The following is a 26,467-nucleotide window of genomic DNA, read 5'->3' as shown; positions in this document are numbered from 1 at the left end:
TTTCATTCCACTTGCACATACCTGTAGAATCAAAGGAAGAATGAACTCAATTTGCTCAATAAGCTGTCTCCCTCTGCTGGAGACTGTGACACACAGCAAGATGGCTCACACGTATTTAATGTGGCAGGACACAATGTATGTACTGGGCTGAGTTTCAGGTAAGCAAGATGTTACAGCATATTAGCATAAACAAGCAAAACTAATTTGATACTGCATGCAAAATCTGTAACTCCAGTTACCAGTAAGAGTGGCTATACAGTCATTCGCTTGTCCAAATCCTGAAAATTGAAAAAAAAAAAAAATTTTTCACTGCATTTTTGAAGACCAGAACTATCCTTCAGTTCTTTCTTGAATGTTATATTTTACATCTGTTCGGTCTATGTTCAGTATTGAAGCTTGATATTTAATAGCCTGTACCAATGTGGAAAAGGGAAATGTGAGAAGGGTTTCTATGGCAACAGACCAAACACACAGTAGCTACAGCAGCAAGCACATCAGTCTTACTCATTTGTGTAATTTTAGATGCTGTGGTCTGGACCACAAGTGCTCAGCCAAACCTTGTGATGCTCGACTGCCCAGGGGACAGAGCTGCCGCCACCTTGTATTTCCTGAGCTTGATGGAATCCCGATGCAGCAGTCTCAATCTAACCTTACTTCCTTTGAAGACAAATGCCACCGGTAGCCTAAATGTAGCCAAATAAACTCCAATTCTACACATTCTGTTCCACTAAAATAAACAAAATAACATAATAACTCAATTAAGATTATCTTACAAATATTTGTGTATCTAAACTGCCACAGTATAGAAAAGTGGTAAAAAAAAAATAAAATAAATAATATTGTGGAAAAGCAATTTGGCAGACAATGAAATTGAACGTGACAGGTATGTTAATTTCCTTAGCCCTTAGAGATGCAGGTGAGGAGGGTTGCCACTAGGGGGAGCCCCAAGTAAGGTAAGCATACCCAGCCAATTGTTCACAAAGCAATGTCCCTTTTATTGTAAATTCAATTTAAAAATAATAATAATAATTCTATTAGCATCATACTTACAATAAGCACAATGTTAAAATGCTCTGATGACACGCTAAACACCAGTGTAAGTTACTAAAAGTGTTTCAAAAAGAATTCAACACACCAACTTCAGGTAATAGTAATGTATTGTTTGGACATTATGAACATTTGGTTAAATTAAAGCAGGCTAATTATTAATGTAAGTCTATCAATTTACAGGGAGGTTATTAATAAATATATTTATATACTGAAATATAGTGTAATAATTGTGAAATACAAACTGTTAAGGCCTACTTGCTATTTGAACATGGTATTTAGATTTAGCAGTATATTTCATTTGTTTCTTTAAGAAATGAAATAAAATTACACAATCTTGACTCAATGAACTTGAATATGGTGCAACCTAAATTAAGATTAAACGTACTGTGTTGATGTATAAACTCACAACTTGAGAAACTAAATAATTTTCCATCATCCATATATGCTGGACAGTAATCTATAGCCTATTATATTAAGTGTAAACACTGTTGTGATATCTAAACTGCAGCTACTACAGACAGTTTAGTCTCCAAGACTACAGTTGTCTTGGATTTAGCTGGCTTAAGTTCATGTGGATTTTCCTGACATCAAAAGTCCCACTCTGGGGGTAATTCCCCTGCCAAAACCATGGTCCACGGATGGAACTCATTTGTGATGTCTGTGAGAGAGGACCAACTTTCTGTTCTACTTTAAATATTTACTGAAACACAGATTGGATTGAAGTCAGCTGGATGCAATGATAATCACATTTGTGTACATAAACATGTCCAAGTTTGATGATTATTACTACGTGAAATCTCTCTCTCTCTCTCACACACACACACACACTCACTCAAAATACATAAAATGTGCATGGTAGGTTGAAGTGGAAATTCGTATGAAGATAAAGATCTGGAAATAATTCATTTTAATAGTACCCCTCCCATATCAATCGAACATAATTATTGAACGCTAAGCATAATTACCATTAAGTATACCACATACGGTTGTCTCAGTTTTCTGTAAATCCGTATATGTTTAATCAAGTCACATTAAAAACATTTAATCTGTATTTACTACATAAAATCACAAAAGCGTTCTTAAATTCTACCATGTGTGAGAGCCTATTTAAGAGGCGTGTCATCTTTAAGATATTTTAAAATGTTTACCAGCTGATGTTATACATACATTTAAGAATTTATTCATGGGTAAGACTACAAATGTGCTGTCGCGCTTCCTTATAAATTCCCTCAAATGGTTAAACCCGATCTGGTGAACGCCTACTTGTTTAAACCCCTCCTCCACACCATTTCGAGAGTCCGGCAACTCACCTGCACAACACATTTTGTTGTATAAAAAAGCGCTCCTTTCTCCGCTGTTGATTTCATTTAGATAGTTTTCCCGTTCACACAGTATTTCGCAGTTAAATTTGGAATACCAGGACGCTGCGCCGCTGGGAACATCGGGGGTGCCCGTCGCCATCTCCTGAAAGTTAGACTAGGCGAGTTGAGAAACACGCTCTTTCGTAGTAAACTCGCTTCGAGGAGGTATGGCTATTCAGTCTCGCGCTCGCTCTCCTCCCAAGCTGTTCGACATTTGGGAGCGCGAAAAAAACATGGAACCGTATCCAATTGCAGACGGTCAATTTTCTTTCGCTTCCGAAAGCCCTGCCCCTTTATAGTCCGTTATAGCACTAAAGAATAAGAACCGACTCAATGCCTCCCAGCCGGAATTAAAAAGACAGCGCCCGTAAGTTGATTCGTGTTGCTGCTATTTCCAAGTCCAATGACAGCCCGTTTCATCTTCCAGTAGCCTACTTATAGCGTTTCAGAAACAGAAAGCCAGTTTTTTGTTTTCCTTATTTGTAACCAATGTGGACAGCCTACAATTTATCAGAATGAAAAGTAGACTTTTCAAAGCATGGTTACGAGACATCGGTGGTTGAAATGTAGTTTTGAAGCACGGTGGCAGCTCGGCGGAGGGTTGCACGCACTAATGTTTTTGCGTTTACTTTCAACGCGTTTACTTAATGTGTTGATTCAAACAAACATCAGTCCCCATTCCTGCAATATTTCCACTGACAAGATTTAATGAATCCACTTTTGAATGTCCCAGTTTAATTATTGCCACCAGTTGTTCTGTGAATTCGATTAAAAAAAATAATGGTTTACTTGCAATTAAATTGAATTTATATTTACATACATATTTTCAAATATAAACCTGAAACTGTAAATGCAACCAAAAATGATGTATTTTTCATGAGTCACAATGAGTCCAAATTGATATCAATAATATTACAAGCCTTGCCACCAATTTCTTAAATCAACCTTCAGACAAACATCTGCAAAACTTCAATATGCCCATGGACAAAATACTATGTATGCAGTAATTTAAAAAAAATAAAAAATAAAAAAAAGTGTTGGTGTTTAGTAGAACCCGCTATTTTATTAAACAAATTCAAGGAACATAATTTCCATACAAAACTCTTTGCCGTGTCTTTTTCAGCATTGTACACTACATAATGTATACTATTCTGATGCATTTTGCAGTTTTACATGTGAAATATAGAAGTGTCTGGAGCAGGGTGTGCCAGATTTTTGAGCACTTTCTCATGTGTTGGGCATAGTTGAGCTTCTTATCTGATGGTATCCTCCCCAGTGACTTTGTTTTCAATGGGAGGATTAGTCCTGTAATTATAGAACCTGTCTGCAACTTCTTGAGAAATCCACAGGTATTTACCTCTTAAGTTACATTCCATCACATACATGACAAGCAAATCGACCATAAATTCTCTTTAAATCAGTCAATCGGTCAAATAAACTAGTCTCAGGGATCTTATTTGACATTCTACGTGTAACATGCCAACATACAATGCAGGAACTGCTGATTAAAAACTCAAATCATCAGCAGTCAACTCCAATCAAATTGATGATCTTTTATCAACACGGCATAATATTGTTGTTATTGTCACTTCCTCCTAAACAATTCCATGCTGATGTTATTCTTATACTAAGATTTTATCCTCCTTGTTTGTTTCTAAGACATATAACAACCTATATATGGTCCCGCCAAAAGCTCCCCTTGCATGCTTGCATGAAACTATGGCCATGAAAATGCCATACATGAAGTATGCTCAGAAGTTTGTCCCTTTCGTATTTGTTCACGTGGAACACTGACATGTCATTCAGTCCCATTAATGTTTTGACAACACAGGGAGTTGCTTGCAAGTCAGTCCCCCAGACCATGGTCTTTAACAGCAACAAACAGAGAAGTAGAGGCAACAACCCACTTTCTGGATGAAAGCATTTCACTCCAGCATTACTGGGTTTGCACCCCCAATCTACTTGAGCAATAATTCACTGGCCTACCCCTAGGCGTGTCCTCACTCTCTTCCCCATGTGTCGTCTGCTGCTTATTTACGGTGGACCGAAGCTGATTCCGGGACCTGATTAAAGGGTTATATACAGCCTAATGTGAGACCCTCTCCACTTTCGGGAGCACATTCCTTCCCCTGGGCTGACCTTTGCCCCACAGATTCACAACGTGTCCTACTTTCCTGCGACTCGGTACTTTGCCATTCACATTCACTAAAGTGCTAAGTGCACCTGCTTGGCCCTCGGTCACTCTACCACTGTTGTGCCTTTAAAAGGTATGCAGGTTTACAGAGTGAGGAATGCAGAGTAAGCCTTCAGTTGGAGAAGCGGATCATTTATAAAATTGTCTTCGTTATAGAGTATTTACTGCGATTGGCATTTCCAACTTGGCATTTATGCTGGGGATTATATTCAATTCTTTAAATAGAAAAAGTTATACATTTCAGACTCCGCATATATGCACACAGATGAAAACATATATGTATTTAATGGTATTTGTGAGTTAAATCAAATCAAGGAAAATCATTTATTCTTATTAAGTCTGACTGCATGGACAGCAACAATATACAGTGTTTATGTCAAGTCGAATAGGGGATATGTCACAGGTTTATGGCTGTCTGCATATATTGGCCTGAATCTAAAGGAAATGTTGAGAGATTCTGAATGACTGTGCCATGTTTAGAGCTGCTATTGGTTTCCGCCTCATGTGGCTACAGAGACAAATTTGTTCCACTTAAAAACTCTTTGCCAGAAGTTTGACTCATGTCCGTGAGTCAGAAAACCACTCATACAGTACTGTATAAACAGTTAGCAATTCTGTTACACTTGATAGATACCCTTTCAAAGAAGATTATTTTTTTTTATTTGTTATTGGCAAATTCAAAATGTATCAACCATAAAATGTACACAGATCATAGTTACCTGACCTGTTCAGGTTTCAAAAGGAGGTGAATGAACATAATAATTAGGAGTTGGATGCATGCTAAATTTCCTCAGGCCATAAGCGTTACTATTATTTGGTTCTGAAGAGGATTACACGAAATCTGATATTCGCACTACATTTGAAGGTGTGTTTATATAGCACAGTTGCGTAGTTGAAAAAACGGCAGAATAATTCATTTTTGCTTTGTCTAAAGAGACAGCTTTATGAATGGTGAAGAAAGAAAACCCCTAGCGTAGCACTGCACTGCTGGACTGATTTGAATTTATCAGTTAAACCTACAGTTAAGCTCGTTATATAGTAATAGCCAAGGAGGAAGCTTGCCTGAAACCCCTGGAAACTGGTTATACAAGATTAACATAGCTAACGCTTCATTATTTTTCAAAACACATTACGTTGCCGATGTATCCCTTTGAATTAACTATTATGTTTTTTTTATGATATAAAGAACATGTTTTGGCTGCAGATTAGAAGCAGGCCTGGTTTGAGTGAGATCTGAGTCATAACACAGAAAAGACCGGAGTGTGGAGTGCTTCCTCAGTTGCCCCCTAGAAAGGAAGCCTGTTAGACTCTGTTCCATGCATTACTGTCATTGAGTTGAAAGACAGCAAAACGCTTAAAGGGGCCCTGACGTTCTTTGTGAAAACACACCCAGAGGAAAAACGATTTTTGGACATACCAAGTATTTATGCTCCAGTAAAACAAAAGGCTACCTATGGCAACTCGCTGTGTGCCACAAAAGTCCAATAAAGCACTTTCTCATAAAGTATACCATCTCCCCGCAAACATTTTCAAGAGTCACCTTAAAATTAGGTGCTGTAAGATCTCCGGTCAAGGGCCAAATAAATAAATACTTTCCATTTTCAGTGACAGTAATAAAAGAGTAAGGGAAATAGTTTTGAATTCCAGGAACCATAAAAACCATGCCAAATAACAGTGAAACCAGCCTTCTGAGAGACTTGGATCCACTGGGAATCTAATGTTGCGGTTCTATCCACGCAACATGGGGTGTCCTCTCGGAAGGTTGAGTCCCGTCTCCCGCTCAGCCAAAGGAACCCCGTGCGTCCAATTTAAACTGCTGATGGGTGGCAAGCCTGCCCTGTCTAGGGCCTGCACGCACAAAATACCACCTCACGCCATCTTATGCAACCTCTACACTCGCCGTCTGGAGCCTCTTTTTTAGTTCGGAATGTGAACACATGCAGAGGATATTCTGTTGAACTGAACATGTATCCCATATAGAAACACTTTTTCAGAGACATCTTAAATACCAATGGGAAAATACAAGAAGCTATCACAAATTAGGTTTTAAAACACAAAGGCCCAATTTAGGGACTATACAAACAAATATGTGCAAATATGCTGCATATAATATTCAACAGGAAACATAAATATTTCCATTTTCATATACACTATGGAATTTTATGAAGGTTTTGTTGATTCAGTGATACTCCAAACCAATTTAATTAAGTCATTGTGAAATTTTTCCATCCGATTACCTTATTTTTGACAGAAATGTGAGAGCAGCATTTTTTTTTGTGTACTCATTCCCAGTTTGTACAACTGCCACTGGAAATGCTTTCTTTGTGAACTGTAGACTACTCACTGTATCTAGCCTTTAAAATGATCTCAAGGTGGTTGTGGAGCACCCTAAGAAAAAAAATGTAATCTAGATGTGTCAAGTTAAAATTAATGATGCAAGACAATAACAAAAGTGGAGAAAATAACAAAGATATTATAGCAACCCTTGTTGATTATGAGCTATCAAAACGGAGGTGAAAACAGATACAAATTTTTTTCTATCAATCACTCAGACTGGACATTAGATTGTAATTATTATAATGTAATATTTTGTACAGGTATGGGACCAAAAACCACAACTGGACAATGTATTTTAAAACCAGACATTCTGGTCCAAAACCGTCTGGCAACTTTAGTTGGGAGTACATATTGTTCAGTAGTCCTGTATCATCTTTGTTGGAAGTGGGCAGAGTCTGCTTAGTGTCATCACTTTTTATGATAGTTTCCTGTTTTGGGAAGGAGCTTTTAGGAACAGTGGTTAAAAGTGGATTGCTGTTCGGTCTTTCCCCTCATCTTCTTCCTATCCTAGTCATCCCATGATGTTATGCATTATAAACACAAAAACTGGCAAACTAGGTAGCTACATTAGCAGCACCTACCTTGCATCTCAGTTTCTTGGAGACAAACTATTATGATCCAGTTCAAGTATGTGATCACAATGAAATGGTGTCTCAGCAACTGAATAGATGTTCATCTCTGGATCTGTCCAGTTAACCTAACTGCTAGTTATTTTCGCATCTTGTATAGCTACAGTCAACAAATTGGTAGCTAAAAAAACCAAACAGCTCTGGCTAACTAGCCCTATGTAATTTGACAGCTAACTTTCGCTAGTCAGCAAGGCAGAAAGATTTTTAGGATTCAATTATTTGATACCTGTTAGCTGCCATTACAAAATGCATTCACTGATTTCCGGTTAGGGTCAAGGGTCATATGTAAGGTGGATAGGAGTACTGTATTTTGTTGCCACCATTCTAACTTCCTGTGTGACCATATAATGGATAAGGAGCCGATCAGAGTTGGGCAAGAATAAACATACATCAGTCTGGACAGAGCCACTGACATTTAGCAGCTGTGACCAGACTCCGGGCCTACACGCAGAGAGCTTAAATATACCCATGGGAAATTTGATGCATTCATTAACCCTCAGCTTGCCTGTAGATATACATGGAAACAATGGAAGTACCATAGATATTTTCTTATTTTATCCTTAGCCTTTGACGTGGAAGCCAATTTAGTTTGTAGTCCAGAATAATTACCACTCTTTTTGACTGACTCTATGGTTTATGACAAACAATATATGAACTATATTTGCTAAATGTTTTACAGTATATTGTGATTGCTGCCACAGCAAAAATAATTTAGCGTTTATTTTCAAACAGGTACTCTTTTTATATGTTAATTATAAACCACAAAATTACATGCATGAACAAGAATAAATAATGGCATACCAGTAGTGCCCTAAGAACCATGGAATATATTTAAATATATCAAAAATATTTGGTATTTCTTCAGAAAATATATTTTCCAGAAAATATATAAGAGCAATGTATTTTTAAACAATTAAAAATCTGAAAGCAACAATAATTTGTAAATTTGGCCATCAAGAATTCTTGATTATATGACACAGATATTTCCATTATTGGACATTTTCCATTTTTGTAAGGGTTCCATATAAATGTCATATATTTTTGTATGTCCACGGGAAGGGTGTGGGCTTATACATGGCTGCAACGAATTTATGCACAATCATCTTTAGATAAAGCCATAAAAAACCTTTCCAGCACAAAACTAAAGTTATGATGTATACACCCGCTGTATAAAGATTCTGCAGCAGGTGAGCTATCATTATGAGAATACACAATCCACACATATACATATTTATGCTTGGATATTCTTACTTCCTTCATCTCACTCACATCTTTCCAATCCACCCTGAACCACCAGCACAGGTAAGATTCTTGACCACACCTGTGGATTCCTCGATCACTCTGGAATTCTGAAATGTCAGGTTTCTCAGGGTGGAACCATCTCAATGCTTATTCAGTTGAGCTTTACAGGATACGTGACATGGCGACACTTCATCAAAAACCAAGGCACTGTTGCCATTCTCTTCACTCACAATGCTTTCTCTTTGCAGATTGGTCTATGTACATCATGTGACACACCTGGCCCAATGGCAGACTGAATGCAAAGATAACAGCAAGGCGCTTGTACTTAACAAGCCTGCTATTCATTTTTAATCTCTCCTCAGAGCACAGTGTAACCTGCGAATGTAAATGTTGGGTGTGTGACAGAACATGACCTCAACAGACGAGTGTGACAGGTTGAGGAAGAATGCCATCTAGGGTGCAGAACCGAAGGAGTGCCACAAAGACTAATTAAAGAAAATCATTTGCAGCCACAAATATTTTCTGTATGTAGGCTGACAAATGTCTGTGCTACACATTTGTATGTATCATCCTTACCAAAAAATCATTCAAGTTTCAAGAACATATTTTAATTGCATGCTAAAATATAATGCAAATGTTATTCATATGTTCCAAAATGTATGTATAATATATGAATGCAATTGTATATGAAGATGACTAAAATATATTGTCATATAAATAAATGTGTTTATGTATCTTTAAATGTATGCTGTTATATTTTTATTTCATTTTCCTAAGTTAACACACTGTACATTAGCATCTTGGCACAGGCAGATGACATCTGAGAACAGTCACTCGTGTGAATCCTATGGCATTCAGATCACAATGACACCTAAAGGTTTGCAACTGAAAGGTCATGCATTTCAATCATTGGGATACAACCCTGACAAGAACACCCCAAGGTTATACTGCTCTGATATGACACAGTGAGAGCTTATTTACATAATTACATATATAAGTCAATGGAAGCACTAATTTTCAGGTAAATGCAACAAATGTTTGAAAACGTTCATTCACTGAAGGGATGATTCAATCAAACAGCAACATTGTGTGTCAACATCTGTTTTCTGTGACAACATTATTCTATTTAATAATCAAACAAGTGCCCTCTGCACTGTAAATTACCATGAATTTCAACAGCCATGCATACTCAATAAATACATCAAAACAGGGTTTAAAATACATTTACGTATGATCACATAATAATTAACAGCCCAGCAATTTTATGTCTACAAAAATATGTAAAAATGCATTAATTATTAAACAGGTTATGGGCAGTCCTACCCAATATTACAAAATTTTGTCAGCAAGCTGCAAGCCCATCGAGTCACTGCAACCAGCAATTACGGGGTTAACCTGACAACCATGTGTGCGGAGAGAAAAAAAAGTTCGTGAGAGAGAGAGAGCGAGGGAGAGAGTGAGAGACGCGTAAGTCGAGAGTGAAGGAAGCAAGGCAGAAAGTGGAATAAAAACAGAGGCGACGCAAGCCTTCTGTGTCTGAAAAAGGTTAGTACATTTTCCCATGACAGCCCTTTACACATATTCTTATAATGTTAATTTCGCGTCTTACCTTCGCTGATCTGCCGCCTTCGTTTTCTTAAGCACCAGACAACGAACAAGGTTACAACGTGTCCAAAAACCACCAGGGTTGGGAAAACGTTTTCTGGGGGGCTCGCCGACATTAGGAAACAAGATAAGCCTGGAAGCGCCGGCGAACGGACAGGTGGGAGGGGAGGGGGTAAGGGGAGGGAAGGGGGGTGTGGGTGTGGACGGGACTTTAAAAAAAAAAAAAAAGACCGCGGTAAAACTGCTCCTGACTGCACGAGCGGACGGCGAAAGAGTAACCCCTGCCTTTTTTTCCCCGGACGCTTCACTCTCGAAAAGCTCTCCTCCCTCCCACCCTCTCTCCTTCTACGCTCTCCCTCACCGTCTTCCTCTCTTTTCTTTCCATATACGACTCAGTCGTTTCTTCTGTATTTTTTATTCCTTCCCACTATGTCTCATTGAAGCCTGCCACACTTAAGCCTAGCGCTGACAGATACGAGTCTTCGCAAAAAAGAAAACAACACATATACTTTATATTTCTTTAACCAGCAGGCAACTTATCATAGGGCTACTCTTTGTGCTTTGGCAGAGACCCTGTTATGCAAACAATATGAGTGCACACAGGCTCACGCATACAGACACACGCACGCTCACCTACATACACGCGCACACACAGCCAAAAAGTAAACACTACGCAGCCTTTGTAACTATTGTAACGTCTACATTTTCAGCCATCACCTCTGCCTTGCATTCTGCTCAGTTTTCAGACATACATATTTTTTTGAAGTATTCATATTTATATTCTTCATATACTGTACTGCATGTTTCAGGCTCTCTCTTGCTCTCTCCCTGGGCAGCAGTGTTCCAAATGCTCTTTCCTTTTTTTAAGTACTGTAATTGTTTCCTTGTGTTGGATTTCTTTCACCGCCCTCTCCATCTTCCAGAGAATATTTAAACTCGTTGCCAGGCTGTCAGGCTATCAGTCTTTATCAGATTATATTTCACGTCTAGCTAATTAGCTCTCTTCTACACAAACCCACCCAGCCTTTAAAAAAAATGAATACCAAATAAACAAAGCCATATACACGTTTTTATAGATGGTACTTCTATCAAAGTATTTACACGTATATCCTAGGAATGAGGAATTTCAGAAAATAAACGGTGCCCAAACCAAACATTCCTTTGCTTGCTTTTGTGTTTGCTTTTCTCTCAGGTCGAAGGTTGTTTGTTTCTCTGCAGTGATACTTGGATAAATGTCACACACACACACACACCCAAATGTATTAATGTAATTTTGACACCAATAAATATCTTGTAAAACAATATTTTGTGTTCCATGCACCCTGTTATTTTCTCCATTTTTATTGTCAGAAAGAGATCTGTGATTTGTCCTTGTATCTCTGTGCACACTGCCACTCTCCACACTGCTCACCTGCATCTTTGATGTGGGATTTATAGACTGCATTGAGCAATGACAACTCTTAAATTTGCTCAGCGCAGCAGTCCCTTGTGTCCAAACAAACATCACCTACCCCCCCCCCCCTTCCCTGTTCCTCTACCCTGAAGCATTCTAAAACCCTGAACAACATTTCTCATCACAAGATAGCAGAAGGCTCAGCCCCAATGTGCCTGGCTCTGTTAAAAACAAAACAGGTGTGAGCATTTTATAGCCCTTTCCCAGGTGTAAAGCATAGCAGAGGACTACAGTGCAGAGGACAGAGAATCCATACTCAAAATTAATCCCATTTACACACGCCCTGTCCCATACAAATGCCAGTCAAATATCTTGGACATTGTCACCTTGGGAGACATGGAGGACGGGACGGCGCCCGTCACGAATGGCGGCATCAAATAAAGAAATGGAAAAAAAGTTACCACATATTAAACGTAATTCAAGTTGGCCACAGCGTGGACAGGTTTAAAAATGGAAAAGAATCCGGCTAGCTTGCTGAAGGTCGCCACTATGTGTGCTTCCTGCTTTCCCAGACACACACACACACACACACTTTACAACATGCGCTGTGGTGCCAGCAACAAACAGCCAGGCGCGGACAACGCCCACCTACCGGGTATGATCTTCATCGAGGCCGCGGAGCAGTAAGGAGAAGGAGGAGGAGGAGAAGGAGGAGGAGGACACGGACCGCCAGGAACAAGGGAATGAGGAGAAAGACGAGGCTACCGTTTGTTTGGACTCTGCCTGGTATCTGTCCCTCTCCTTAATTTTGACAGCTCAAACCTCCTGCTTGGATATGTCAGCCTGTTCCCCAGTGCCCTCACAATGAGCCGAGGGTGGGTGGGGGCAAGGGAGGGGGGTGGCTGATGGCATTAGCGTTTGAAAGGGATATAAATATAAGGCTGGCGAGATGGTCACACCGTCACAGTTGGAAGCTGATGAAACCAGTTTGGCGTCCACTTGGCTGCACTGGACAGCCGGGGCGCAAACATGGTTGAAAACACAGAGGGGCCGTGCGCGTGCGGTGATGTCACCCTTCTACCTTGCAGAGGGGACTTGTTGCATTCTGAACCAATCAGCACGGGCCTTACTCGGGTCAAGAGACATGCATCATCTGTCCCTTTACAGAGGTCCAATAAGGAACTAAAACTTAGGGAGAGTGCTTGGTTGGAAGTAGCGAGCATTCAACAATTAATAAATCAGTCTCTTGCGGCCTGCAGTTCTACAACAGGATATTAATGATGTATATAAGCAACACGGTAGCAGACATAACATTTCCAAATGTAGAGATTATTATACAATAGCACGCAGAAATAACCTAAATACACATTTTTCAATGGTCTGAGCAGTTATACATCTGCTGTAGAAGTTACAAAATTTATTTGGTCACTGCATCGTCTCATAAACTTCCTTTAGCACAAACAGGAAATCACCTTTGATAGTGAAGGGGAAATATCTACAGTACCAGACAACAAATCCTTCAAGTTTTTCCATAAAAGTAGTGGTACTAGTTAGTAGTTCCTGGTGTTAAAATCAAACAATGATCCCTCCCCAGTCCACCCACGTGTCAGAAAATGGCCGATACATTCAGAACACAGTAGGGCTCTCTCTACTCGCAGAACATCTTTATTTTGGGGAAAAAAAAAAAAAAAACACTGGCACCCAGTGTTAACATATCCCAGATGACTGCAGGGGAGAACTGCGTGTTCATGAAAAACAGAAGTGCGCGTGAAAAAGGGCTTTATAAAAACTAAGGCAAGCTTGAGAGCATGCAGCATAATCAGGCTTGATTCAATTCTGATTTCATTTTTGCGGCGGAAACATCATGGCTGGCTGGGGCCTTTGTGACTCCGCAGACAGGAATTTTGTGTTTAACTCTATAATCACCAGGACCATATGAGGGTTTTTTTCCAAGAAAGATGGAGAGACCAAGTGGCTCGGGTGATTCGAGATCCAAAAATCCCCCAGCAGGCCCCTTGTTGCCTTTGGGACCCTGTGCAAAGCATAATAGCCCCTAAATTTAGCACGTTTTAAAGGCTGTGTATCAAAACACACACATGCTATTATACATGACAGTGTTGACAGTGTACAATTTCAAACTCATCTTCTCTGTCATGCTTCACTATTCCATCAACTAGCAGACTATGTCTACATAGAAAATTACAGTTCTTAGATTCATTTACTAAAGGCCACAGCTGTTTTTAAACAGTGAATAATAATGTAGGAATGCACTGGTGAACTGCACGTGGCCATACACACCATGTTGATTTTATTAACATTGAACAACTGAAAATGTTTTAAAAAACTGCAACTAGAATCCATGAACAATGTCCATTACATCACATCCTGATTTATTCCCTCTACAGGAAGTAAGACAAATGAATATAAACAAACTCATTGTTTATATATCCCCCCCAAGCCCTCCCCCCCCTCCACAAAAGAAAAAAAATGTTCTCCAGCCAACCTTGCTGTCCATTAAACTGATAATAAACCAGTTAACCCAATCAGAGCACTGCTGTGATGTTTGTGAGCATTTTATAATGTTGGGTAAGGTTTAGGAATGGGCCTTCAGCCTTGTATTTACATTCCAGCAAGTCACCAGGTACTACTCCCTTAGAACCATCACCCAAGCATGAATCAGTCACCAAAAAAGGCCTTGCAAAACAAATAGAAAGGGGTCACAGTCTGATGCCTTGACCCGGATTCAAGAACGCTTGGAAAAATTAACCTTGAAATTCTATCATGTGACTGTTTAGTAACTGACCACAAAAAAGGGCTTCTCCCATAAAGTACACAGCTGAATGATTGGACTCCAGTAACTTCAGCAGAGGTCACACAATGCCTTGTCGACCTTGAAACGCGGCATTGCCCACATGCAGGACTGTACGTACGTGTCGAATTACCATAACACTTAGGAGGCAGAAGTTAAAGTCACGCCTTAGCTGCTAATGAAGGTAGAAGAGAACTACAGAAACACCCCAAGTTCGCAGCACTCCTTGGAAAGGGTTATGACTCAGGACATGGTTGATATAAAATATGGGGCTCAATCCACTGGCAAACTCTACATCCAGGGCAACAGATCCCCCAGGTGGACACACAGCAGATCCATCTAATTAAGTTGTACTACACTGCCAACTATAATCAAAGCTAACTGCACTATGATTTTCCTTGACGAAAGCCAGTGACCGCTGGCACCCACAACAGGACGGGAGACAATGCATTCCCCAAAGTAGGAAATTTGAGTCACAAAAGAGATGGCTGCTTTAATCATATGTTTGGATCATGTTGTCTCCACGATCCCTATGCTTATTTTTTATCATTGTACTCCACAATGCCTTTGTACTTGTTTCGTTATGTCCAAATTTTGTGTAAAATACTGACCACCCAGAAACTGCATTCTATTTTATTTTATTTTTTTGGATTTTACTTCACGATGGACAAACACAGGCCTTATCAGTGCATGAATAGCTTATTTTACAAGTGTTATAGACGAAGCAGCAGTCTGTAGATAACGGGTGTGAACTCAAACCCATAAAAGATAACAAAATTCTGCTGGTTAGAGGCTCAGTGTGTCTTTATACTTTAATCAGAATGTTAAACACTTTTATCACATTCTTTTTTTTAATTCTGTGGCTTATATTCAGTACACTGAAGACATTTATAGCTGTAGATTATGAAGCATGGCACAAACTCATGGCTATGACAGCTGACTATTCTGTATTCTTCTATGATTACCTTCAGTTATCCACCCTGATAAAACATCAATGCATGTTCGCATAAAAAAGAATTAAGGACTATTCTATTGCTATTACGTGAAAAGAGTCTGCATGCATTAGAAAATACAAAAAAAAAAAAACATTTTAGCATAGTTTCTAAAATACAATTTAAAATAACAAATATTTTCTCATATATTCATAGAACTGATTTACTTTAGCTTTAACTGTAACTTTATTAACGTTTTCACAAGAACACTCTGTTCTCCATGTATGTTCGGGCTCTGGTTTGGGGCCTGATGTGGGAAAAAATTTTTTGGAGCTGCGCCCCCTCTCCCCTTCCCTCCCCTATGCTCCCAGGGTCCCGTCATTGGGTTAGGGGAACAAGGGGTAAGATTGCAGTGGCTTCCAGACCTCCGTTCTAACTGCTGAGAGCAGAGTTATAACTGGCTTCATGGACTCATCTCTGCAAAGCTGCGACACACGCTATTGATAGCGAGTGCTTCTAATGGTGCAGGTCTTTTCAAAAGGTCAGGCTCGTATCTGTGGGGCTGAGTTCACTCTAAGATGAGTCACACTCGCTCAGCCTGCAGTTCCCAAACTGGCATGCTCGTACCCCAACCGATATTTGAGATTTCTCAAGGGGGCAGCCTCACAAAGTGGATTATAATGTTATAACTTTTTCAGACCTTGCATGGGCTTGCCATCTATGCTTCCAACATATTAGCACCATAAGCACTACGAGTTTACTACACTTAAGCTAGTTGAAATTATCTTTTACCTTTTTTTGGACAATAAAATGCAACAGGGACTTAAGAGTCTGTCGAGTCTTTAGGCCTATAAAAGCTAGCTTTCACACAACCTAGACATCCATAATTTTAGTCTGTATATGTCATTGGCTGAATATGGAGGAGTGGTACACAACTGTTTTTTCCCACTAGGGTAGGCAGAGCTTAAGTCAATCAGGGGACCTCAAGTTATCAACAGCACACATGTGTGCCCCCTAGCTACTCACCATGCAATTACATCTTACATGAGTGAGAGATGCACCAGTCACTGGCTAATTGGTCCAGTGTATCAATGAAGGCACATGCTCAGCTGCAGTGCTTATTAAGGCGAAGGAGGCAAGCCTTGACATGCAAAAAAAAGGAAGAAAAAAAAGAGGGACCTTCACAATATTATTTTCAATGACATCAGAACAGTTATGTGCCACCCTATATTGTAGGTTTAATGTTCAGGCCCTCAAGGTTATAAAAAAAGATTCTCAAAGGCCTCTGTGTAGGCTTTGACCACACCCACAGATGTGGATAGAGTGTGTGGAGGGAAGGGTTTGATGTCTGCAAGCCTTTCTTTTCTGCAACACTATCCCACACACAATGACTATGGTTATTGTGAGTGGTGGCCACACCCTAAAGGAAAATACAGTTCTCAGTAGTGTTGAAAAAGTGAGTTTAGAGTTAAGATGCATAACATTTGCACTAGGTGAGAAATAACCTACAGTACATAGTGGAATGTGGGCATGATCAAATCCAAATATCCACATTTTAAGAAGATGATTTTTACATCCTAGATTTGCAAATATGCCCTCTACCACACAAAACAACCACTAAAGGTACTGGCTTGGTCAATATTTAAGTGGTGGGTGGTTCAAGATTTGATATGACTCTTCCTAGTGTTAAACATTTCCTACGCACACCTATATTTATCGGTTGTCTATAAATGATCTACCATTAGGGATCATTTGATAAAAGCATACTTCATAAACAACATGATAGAAAAAGGTATTGTTACCTTGCAGTAAATCAGGTGAAATTTAAATTCCTTTTTGTGTGCTTACTTACATACAGTGGCACACTATGAGTATGTATTTAATCTTGTGGCACCCATGTATTTTAAAGCCGGTCTACCTGCAAGAACAGGTTTCTTCCCATTCACAGAAGAACAGTTTGAGTTGTGACTTGTACACCCTCACTCTGATAAATCATTTAACAGAGCATCAGTGATATAACTGTGTTTAGGATCAGAAAAGCCTTCCCATCCTGTTACCGTTTGCTATTTATTTTCCTGAAGAACAAAATAAATTATTTTAAACTATACTGTAGGAACAAACACACCTGTGAGAAAAATGATGTTCAATATCAGCAGGCTTTTGTTGCTGATGCTTCTTGCAAACCTCTGAAGACTAAAATAAAATGCAAATTCGAAGTAAAAAAGTAAGTAAAGAAAAGTAAGAATTTTCATAGTTTGATTACTTAATCGCTAAAACAACCTTTATTTTTTCTCAACCACCTGAAAATAAGCAACCGCTTATGCCTTTGTTTGATTTCTGGTTCCCTTGGCAACAGAGCTAAAGTATTTGGGTGCACGCACGACACTTCCTGCCACTGCGGTCCTCGGGTCACAACAGCAGAAAAACTGCAAATAGTAATGTTTTTATAAAGTCACACAATTAAATAAGACCAAAAGGGATGGCATACTCAGCAGGTGGCAGCAATGAGTTTAACAGCTTGGACACCCAACTTTGCTATACACATCATTTTGTTTGAGACTGCGCACATATTTCACACAGTATGTTAAAAGTACTTGTTCAAAAGCATTCTACCAATTCATCAAGTATCTCGTGCCTGCAAGACCAAGCCCTGGCACACTATTGCAGGAAGTGGTTTGGTCTCATGGTTCTCATCTCAGTGGTAAAGCTTACATGAATAAAATTGTTGCAGACTTGCCAAAAGAATTTGCAGTTCCCTGTACAACACTGCACACCTGAACTAATAAAAAGAAGTTTTCATGAAAATTCCCCATTGCCTGAAAAAAAAAATTAAAGAGAAGAAATAGACACATTCCACTCATTACTGATTGCCGAGCCCAGCAGATGGCTCACTTTCAGGCTGTATAGTATTAATCTCAGTGTGGGGCCAGACAAGTACACACTTGTCATAGAGCCCGACAATAACTGCTTTTAACTAGAAAGGTGCCGCCTCTTAAGAGGGTAACGTGTAACAAATTAGTTGTACTCCATCCAGTGCACCTATATGCCCACATTCATAAACATCTACTTTAACATTTCAGAGGGCTACAGTATTGAGTAACAGGATTAAGAAAGGCCTGTCATAGTAGTCATCATCACCACAAGTGGAGGCGGGGCCGGGGAGTTGTGGGCGCTGTCTCACCATGCCCAGAGCTTTCCTCTGCACGCTCAGAGCGAGGGTATGGTATGCAGGAAGGCATTTTCAGACGTTAGCCCCTTATCTGCGGCGAGGCCCACTGTAAGGTTAGAGCCACTCCAGAGCACACATCCAAGACCCTGATTTTTTTTTATTTTATTCTGAACATAGCAGGCGCTGTCAGAAACCACAGGGTGCTGTCAAGCGACAAGCATTAACTCTCTTGCGTGTGACAAGGTACGGGATTAAAGACCCTTCAGAGACCTCTCACCCACCCCGCCCCCTTCTCTCCCCCCTTCGGCTTTTGTAACGTGAAGGAGAGGTGGGAGGGGGAGACATTCCTCTCCAAACATATGCAGCAAGCATACAGTTAATGGCTGAGGGGCTGTACCACAGCTGGGAGGGGCCGGGGGGGAGCCGCGTGCCCCGGGCCTTGACAGCACCAGCGTGCACGGATCTGCTCCACGTTTCAAAACGGACATATTTTTCCACAACAAGAATAACCTGCCGAGCCTTCCTCTATCTCTCTCCCGCAGATGTACACACAGTAAGCGGACAAACACGCTCGGAGGGACCAACGCCCTGATCGTAAACCTGCGTGTTTATGTGGGATGAAAAACAGAAAAGCAGCTGCCTAAAACTGATTCACTCTTAAACTGACTACATTTTTAATTCAACATGAGTTTACTCTCATGCTATGATTACAAACTTGTAATTAAAATAATCTACAGTTGCTAAAAAAATATATATCCTAAAGCTATCCTTTAAAATGTTTCCTTGTTTATTCAAACAAATACTAGCATTGTATAGTATATATATTCAAGCAACTTAGGTATACTCTGTAACTTCAGTGAACTTATCCAGGCATGCAGCCCAGATGCTATTTCAGTCTGAAGCTAGCATCACAGCCACACGCCTTTCTGTATGTTATCATGAAATATACTGTATTGTGGTCATGTTACCACCACCCCCTTTACTACAGCCACCTTGTACCTCCCACACACGATCGCAGACCCGGTGACATCACAGACACAGGAAAGAGGAGGGAAAGTGACTGGAATATTTGCAAACCTTCTATGAAGTTTGGCCAGGTCTTCTCTTCCGGTTCCTCCAGGTCATGGTCCCAGTCCTGTTCGGCGAAGACACAGGGGGCACCGGGGCCCCCCTCAGCTTCCACCTTCGCGGCTCTTTCCTGGGCTAATTCCGTCAGGATGTCGATGTCAATGTCCTGGCCGGCGAGGTCGGTGTCCGGTGGCAGGATTTGCCCCTGCTGCTGGAACTCAGAAGCCTGGGCGGCATTGAGGTGCTGGACCTCGATCACCTCCTCCACCACCACAATCTTTTTCCTCATGGCTGCCGGGTCTAGGGACTCAGACTCCGGGTCAGACTCAGGGGCAGTCGCAAGCTGGGCAGCGGGTGTGGGGTGCCTGTCTGCGGAGGCCTTGTGAAGCTCAGCTCCTCTGTCTTGTTTCTGTTCTGCAAGAGACGCGTAGTCTGAAGTGAGTGACGGGGGCCCTCCCTGCACTGCTCGTGTGCTGGCGTCAGCCCCAGCTGCTGCTCTTGCTGCTGCCAATGCCGCCGCTGGTGGTTTGCTTTCGGAAGATAGCTCTGGGACCTCCTGCTTCATATTTTCCTCGGTGAACTCCGCAGGCTCCGCCTTCCCTTTGTCGGTGGGAGCAGAGGCTTGGGATCTCACAGCTGCAGATGGTGTGATCAGAGCAGAGGGGACCGTTAGGGGAGAGGGACCCGGAGCATTCTTTATAGCCAAAACTTCAGGTGGTGCAGGCGCCTCTCCCTTTTCCACAGCCTGGGCCTTCTCTGCAGGAGCAGGAAGGGCTGCCGTTTTAGTGACCTCGACAGAAATTATGGGGGTCTCCCCCCTCTCGCTCACTTTAGCTGCCTTCCCCGGCTCTGCTTTCTCTCCCCCTGCAGAGGTGATGGACTCCGCCACAGGGATCTTCCCCGCCTCTGCTTTCTCTCCCCCTGCAGAGGTTATGGACGCCGCCACAGGGATCTTCGCCGCTGTTTCCTGGAGGGGTGCGGGAATGGTGGCGCTCGTCTGGAAAGTCTTTGTCGCTGTCAACTCCACGGCTGTCACCTTTACTTCGTCGGCGGTCTCGGCCTTCGCAGGTACTGCTCGTTCAGCCGTGATCACTTCTAAAGAGGGTTTAGGGGTCCCCTGCGCCACCTGTCTTGAGGACACCCCCTTAGAAGGAATGGGTTCTGCAGCCTCTACAGGAGGTTCTGACTTAGAAACAGTGTTTTCTTTCGCGGTTTGTGGAGCTCCTTGTGTCGGTTTGTTGTCAGAGGCTTCACGCTGTGCTACCACAGTGGAAGCTGTTACTTTGGCTGGGATTTTAGCCAAAGGTGAATCGGGCTGCTCCAGCGTTACCTTCTCTTCAAAGGTACTCTTAATCTCGCTCTTAACTAGGACTTTGTTGGCTGCAGAGGCAGCTGAGGCTGGCAACAGCACTGGTTCGATGGGTAATGATGATGGTTCCGGAGACTTCTGTGTCTTGGCAATCTTCAATTCCTTCTTTTGTACCACAACAGTGACAGCCGTCTCCTCAGTTTTACCTACAACTGCCTGGACACCTGCTGCAGGTTCAGGACTGGCCTGTTTGGAGGCTGCGTGCACCACTTTGACCATGGAGGTTTTCATAACCTGCCCCTCTAGGCCATTTTTGGCACCACTGGGGCCTGAAGACTGTGGTGGTGTTAGCATTGGTGCTGGAGCCAGTACGGTGGTAACATCTTCTTTCACTCCTTTTTTCAGAGGTTCTCTTGCGATCTTCACTTCTGAGGTTTTCTTGGCCTTCACCTCCCCGGTGAGGAGGGGAGACTCCGCCCCAATAGCTGCCATTGCCGGTTTAGTGGTGGCTGGGTCTGGTGAAGGCTTGGGGGTCTCCTGGGCGACCTTCACTGCATCTGCCTTCTTGGCCTTTTGTTTTACCTCCTTGGTGGGTGTGGCACCCATCACCACAGCCACAGCGGCTGCTGCCGTTGCTGCCATAGCCGGTGCTGCGGCGGCTGGAAGTGCTATTTTACTGGCAGTTTGTTCGCTGGCGGACTTTGCATCTCTTGACATCGAGATTTTTTGCACTTCTGCCATTTCTACGGCCCCTTTTCGGCCTCTACCAAAGATCTTCTCCTCCGAGGTTACCGCTGCGGTAGGTTTGCCATCCTTGGCGTCGGGATGAGGCTGAGAGAATTTAACCGCAGATGTCCTCTTCAACTGGCTCTCCTCCTTCATCCATCCCACTTCCTTTGGGCGTACTTCACCATCCCTAAAGCCCGGCTGGCTCTCTGCCCCAAACTCCCATGATGCCCTGGGCTTATCAGCTGCCATTGGGCGGCCCCTGAACCTCGGCATCCTCTCGGCCAGCACTTCCTCGTTGACGTCGGCCGTCCTCTTTCGGCGGTAGCCCTGTCTGTCCATCAGCGATTCTTGGGACTCCGCCCCCACCCTGGAATTGGGTTTGAGCGCATAGGAGATGGGCCCATCCACCGTCTGGACCCGCGCTGCCCGGTGCGCGATGTTCAGGGTGGTTGCCGGGCGCCGGACCCTCTGCAGGGAGGAGGGCACGATCTCGGGGGGCAGCCGCAGGTAGTCGCGCAGGTAGACAATGCCCTCGTTGGTGAGATACCAGTAGAAGTGTCTCCAGGCGAAGGTCTCCCTCACATACCCCCGGGACTTCAGGGAGCCCATGGCCCTCATCACCTGCAGGTTGGTGACCGCCTGGATCTCGGGGTGCTTGGTCTGGGGACGCTTGTCCTTCTTAGCAACCAGCACGCCATCCCGAAAGAGCAGTTCGTAAATGGCCCGCAGGTCCTCCAAAGGCATTACCATTCCAGCCACCATGGTCTTTTCTCTCTTCCTGGCAGTCGAGTGATATAAAAAACTGGAGCTGCTATGCTTCTAGAGAACAATTTGCTGAATGACCTCACTTCTGAATGAGCTCAGTGGCAGGACCGGCTGCCACGTGCTCCCAAATCGAACAAAAAAAAAGTGTGTATAAATAAATCCTCCTCTTGTTCTGCTTGTCAGCCTTTCTATCCCTTCTGAGTTCTCAGAAAGTCAAGTCTTTTCAAACGTGAACATGTAAGAAGAGAGACTTGAGCTCTAAAAGAGAAAATCTTCCCCCTAGTTCAGCCTTGCCTGGAAGTAAGCAGGCACTGGTCTAGCAAAACGTCAGTGACAGAGAGCAGCGCTCAGTGCTCCCACAGCTCCTCCCACCTCCTCTCCGGCAGAGGAAGAAAACGGCTTGGAAAAAAAGAGAGTGCTCCAGCAGGGAGGGAGCAAAGGGAAGGGGGCGGAGAGCAGCTGGCAGGAATGAATGAGAGCGTCGAGAAAGAGACGAAATAAACTGACGGAGCAGTTCCACCTCTGAAGTGCCGAGCCAGCTTGCAGGCAGTCCACTCTGAGACTAAAGAGGACTCGCACGCAGACACACACATGCACACACACCCGAGCTCACGCAGAAAAAAGTTACATACTAATGATGCACACCCTCCGGGCTGACACGCGTAAGCTCGCTTCAGAAGAAAGTGGGTGGGTCAGTAAAAAATTAACAAAGTAAAGGGAGACACCCTTCAGACCTGCAATCCTATACAACCACGCCAGGCATTCACTTGCCTTGCAACCCACAGCCAGTACATTTCATATACTTCATATCCTGTGTCACATATAGGCGTATCCCCCTTCCTTACCCTCCCCCCCCATCCCGCTCATTATTAATACCAGTTTCTATTTTCTATGGGAGAGAGGGGGGTTGGGGTTCCGTCACTCACTACCCTGGTATTTTTGGATCAGACTCTCACCTTTGGCAATTCCCAGAGGTCTTTTGGGATCATGGGAACAACAGGTGTGTCACTGGATAAGGCATTAAGAGAAAAAGGATGTGAAAAAGAGCCAACCTTGCCCCAAGACGGATTCAAACAGGTTCTCACAATGACATACTAAATTGTCTGCGCTTCAGATCCAGAATATTATCTGTTCCATTTGAAAAAAGTATAATCAAAGTATAGCCTTAAAGGCAGCCTTACATTACACTCTTTCATGGGTTTATGGCATTGTCCATCTTCAGCATATTAAGGAGCTAAACAATTATGAAACCGAAAGCAGGTAACAGATTTCTTTTTGAGGCAGCAAAGCGATTACAGTTTGAATATTAAAACCTGCAGTACATTACAGGCATTTTGTAGTGATTACAGGCATTTAGTAGTCAGGGGTGTCGGACTCTAAAGAATAGGCTTGCAGTTTTGACTAGACCTAAGCGTTCAGGTTACTAAAGTAAAATACTCATATCTTTTGCAACTGATGCAATATTCTGTAAGCACCACTGTGCACAATGATAAAATGATATACTGATTCCATGACTGATTATAGCCTTTGAATCCAAATGGTATCTGCTATATAAAGAAGTGCTATGCTTTAGAAAGAGACCCTCACTCCCCCCTTCATAAGGAACATGACACCAAATTCTAGCCTATGCATCACATGGCTCTTCCTGATACATACAGTCTGTTCTAAAGTTTCTTTCCAGTAATTTTAAGTGTGTGTGTGTGTGTGTGTGTGTGTGAGAGAGAGAGAGCGAGAGAGAGAGAGAAGATTGTTCACATTCCACTGGACATGTAACACGCAATGATTTACCAGGAGATTCTTACAGCAGAGAGAACATGAAGAAGCCTTCTATTCACCCTGGTCAATTTACAAAACTTCACTTTGAACTTTTTTTCTCAATGAATAGAGAAACTGCATCCACGGGGGCAGTTTTGAAACATGGGGTGTTCTCATAAATATGTGTAGAAGACACCAAACTCCAACCATGAAAGCAAAATATGAATGACACAAAGAACAGGTCTAGTTTAATTAACATAAAAATTTCCTCTCGTAAATAATAACTTAAATAAATATAAAGAAATTATTGCATACTGCACGCATTACTTTTAATAAAGCATGTACATTATATACTTGCTACACTCTAGAAAAACTAAGCTTTTTGTATACTTATCCAATTCTCACAGGAACTGAAAAAAATTCAAGCTACTCTTACAGCACACAAATGTAAAGTAATGCACAAGGATATAATAAAGTATACATTTCTGTTAAAACCGAGATTTATTAAAAGACAATACTCTTCTGTTCCCTCTATTGACAATATATTATGAAATATAGTGTATGGCCATTATGTAACACACCTTGACCACATGGATAACTGACTCAAAGGCCACATCTGCTTGATGAAAAAGTACTTAAATCTCACATGCTCTCACAAGCAAGGCCAGGCCATTTCACAAGCACATTGCTGCCAAGAGCAGGCAGTAGCCCTGGGAGTTCTGAGGAGAGAACAGACACATTCCATTTGATTAAGAAAGACAGGCTTGTCTCGTTGTGTTCTGTCAAGAACAAGTGCCACCCTTTTAACAAAGTGTACCAGTATGGTAGTTGTTCCTGTCTGGAAATGGGCTGTAATGGGCTCTGTGTGTCGGCAGCCCCTTGCCGAATCACTGCCCAGTTATGCAGGGGACAGAGAATGCCAGCTTTCTGTGACTTAGATACACAGAGAGAGGGAGAAAGTGAAAGAGAGGGAGAGGGGGGCTTCCATGGTGGAGCACTGTGTACTCAAGTACACTATGCAATCGTGCCTGCAGCATGACTATTTTTCATTTATTTTGAATTGTCATGTTTGCACCATCTAGCCACCTCAAAACTCCCCATTTCAACATTAAATTAAAAAATTATATACCAACACTCATATTGTTTTCACTTCAGTATAATCACAGAACAATATAGATGTATATTTGTCTATGACAAGTCTAAATATTCCAAATCCTGGCTAGCTGGTTTAGCATGAAGCTTAGACCTAAACTATGTTAGCTTTCCATACCTGCCAACCACAGAGATAGAAGGGCAACCACAATAAGACACAAAGTGGGTTGCCAGACCCCATTCCAGAATGTCAAGCCATCACAGAAGCCTCTTGTCGTTAACAGCTCAGAATAGACATGTGAGCCCAGAGCTGGCACTGTGCCCACTGTAAAGGGCCCGTGCGTATTCAGAAACAAACACGTGCTACTCCTCCCGAACATGATCAGTGCCAACTCCTGAAAAGCCAAAGGTTGCCATTTCTCAGAAGTCAGGTTATTTCTGTGTCAATGGCGACAAGTTGATTCTCACTGTAAGCCATTTTACCAAGCCTACAAGAACAAGGCCACTGCTGTGGCATTATAGTGGCAAAGAATAAATATGACCAAAAAACCGCCCTGTATTAATCTTAAGTGTAACAAATGAGTAGAAGTATGGCCTTCACTGAGTAAAATGTCCCATTAAAAACATCAATGTAAGGGTAAGAACATTTGTTGAGGGCAAAAGACTTTAAACAGAAAAAAGAGCATAAGACTTCCGGAGCTCTGTCTGCTTTGAATAATGTATTTCAGTAAGATTTACATTTTCTTACGCAATCAGTTTTATTTGTTCCTGACTTCAAACCAATGAGTAACAGGCACAACTGAAATAAAACATGTAGCCCTTCATCCAGATTTATGGGCAAGGCGCCATATTACTTCGATTGAACAGTCCCCAGAGTGCGAGCAATCGACCATGGTGTACGCAGTGTATGATAAAGAGCCTGAAGCTGCCACTTAAACCACATTACTGTTACAGATGATGTGTGTGACAGCTGGAGTCGAGGGCCCCGTGTTTGTTTAGAGCTAGAAGAAATACGTGCCCCATTTCAG

The 26,467-nt window shown here is 42.1% G+C and overlaps 1 protein-coding gene across 23 annotated transcripts in view; it reads right to left on the bottom strand.

The window, feature by feature from the left end:
• The window catches only part of LOC118227443 (plectin-like), a 191,827-nt gene that overhangs the window by 66,063 nt on the left and 99,297 nt on the right, over nucleotides 1–26,467 (bottom strand). For 7 of the 23 annotated variants that reach the window (XM_035417921.1, XM_035418135.1, XM_035417936.1 and 4 more), the window contains exon 1: nucleotides 19,799–22,875. The exons of 10 other annotated variants lie outside the window; for them this stretch is intronic. In XM_035417921.1, the coding sequence (XP_035273812.1) occupies nucleotides 19,799–22,589 (2,791 nt within the window). In that variant the 5' untranslated portion in view covers nucleotides 22,590–22,875. Of the gene's footprint in view, nucleotides 1–2,360; nucleotides 2,649–10,422; nucleotides 10,572–12,463; nucleotides 12,570–19,798; nucleotides 22,876–26,467 lie in introns of those variants that run through there. 6 more of the 23 variants (XM_035418114.1, XM_035418131.1, XM_035418025.1 and 3 more) reach the window with 4 other exon arrangements.

This window comes from Anguilla anguilla, chromosome 1, assembly GCF_013347855.1.
Source record: "Anguilla anguilla isolate fAngAng1 chromosome 1, fAngAng1.pri, whole genome shotgun sequence".
Classification (NCBI taxonomy): domain Eukaryota; kingdom Metazoa; phylum Chordata; class Actinopteri; order Anguilliformes; family Anguillidae; genus Anguilla; species Anguilla anguilla.
The sequence above is the reverse complement of the archived record's forward strand: the minus strand, read 5'-3'. Positions and strand labels throughout refer to the sequence as shown.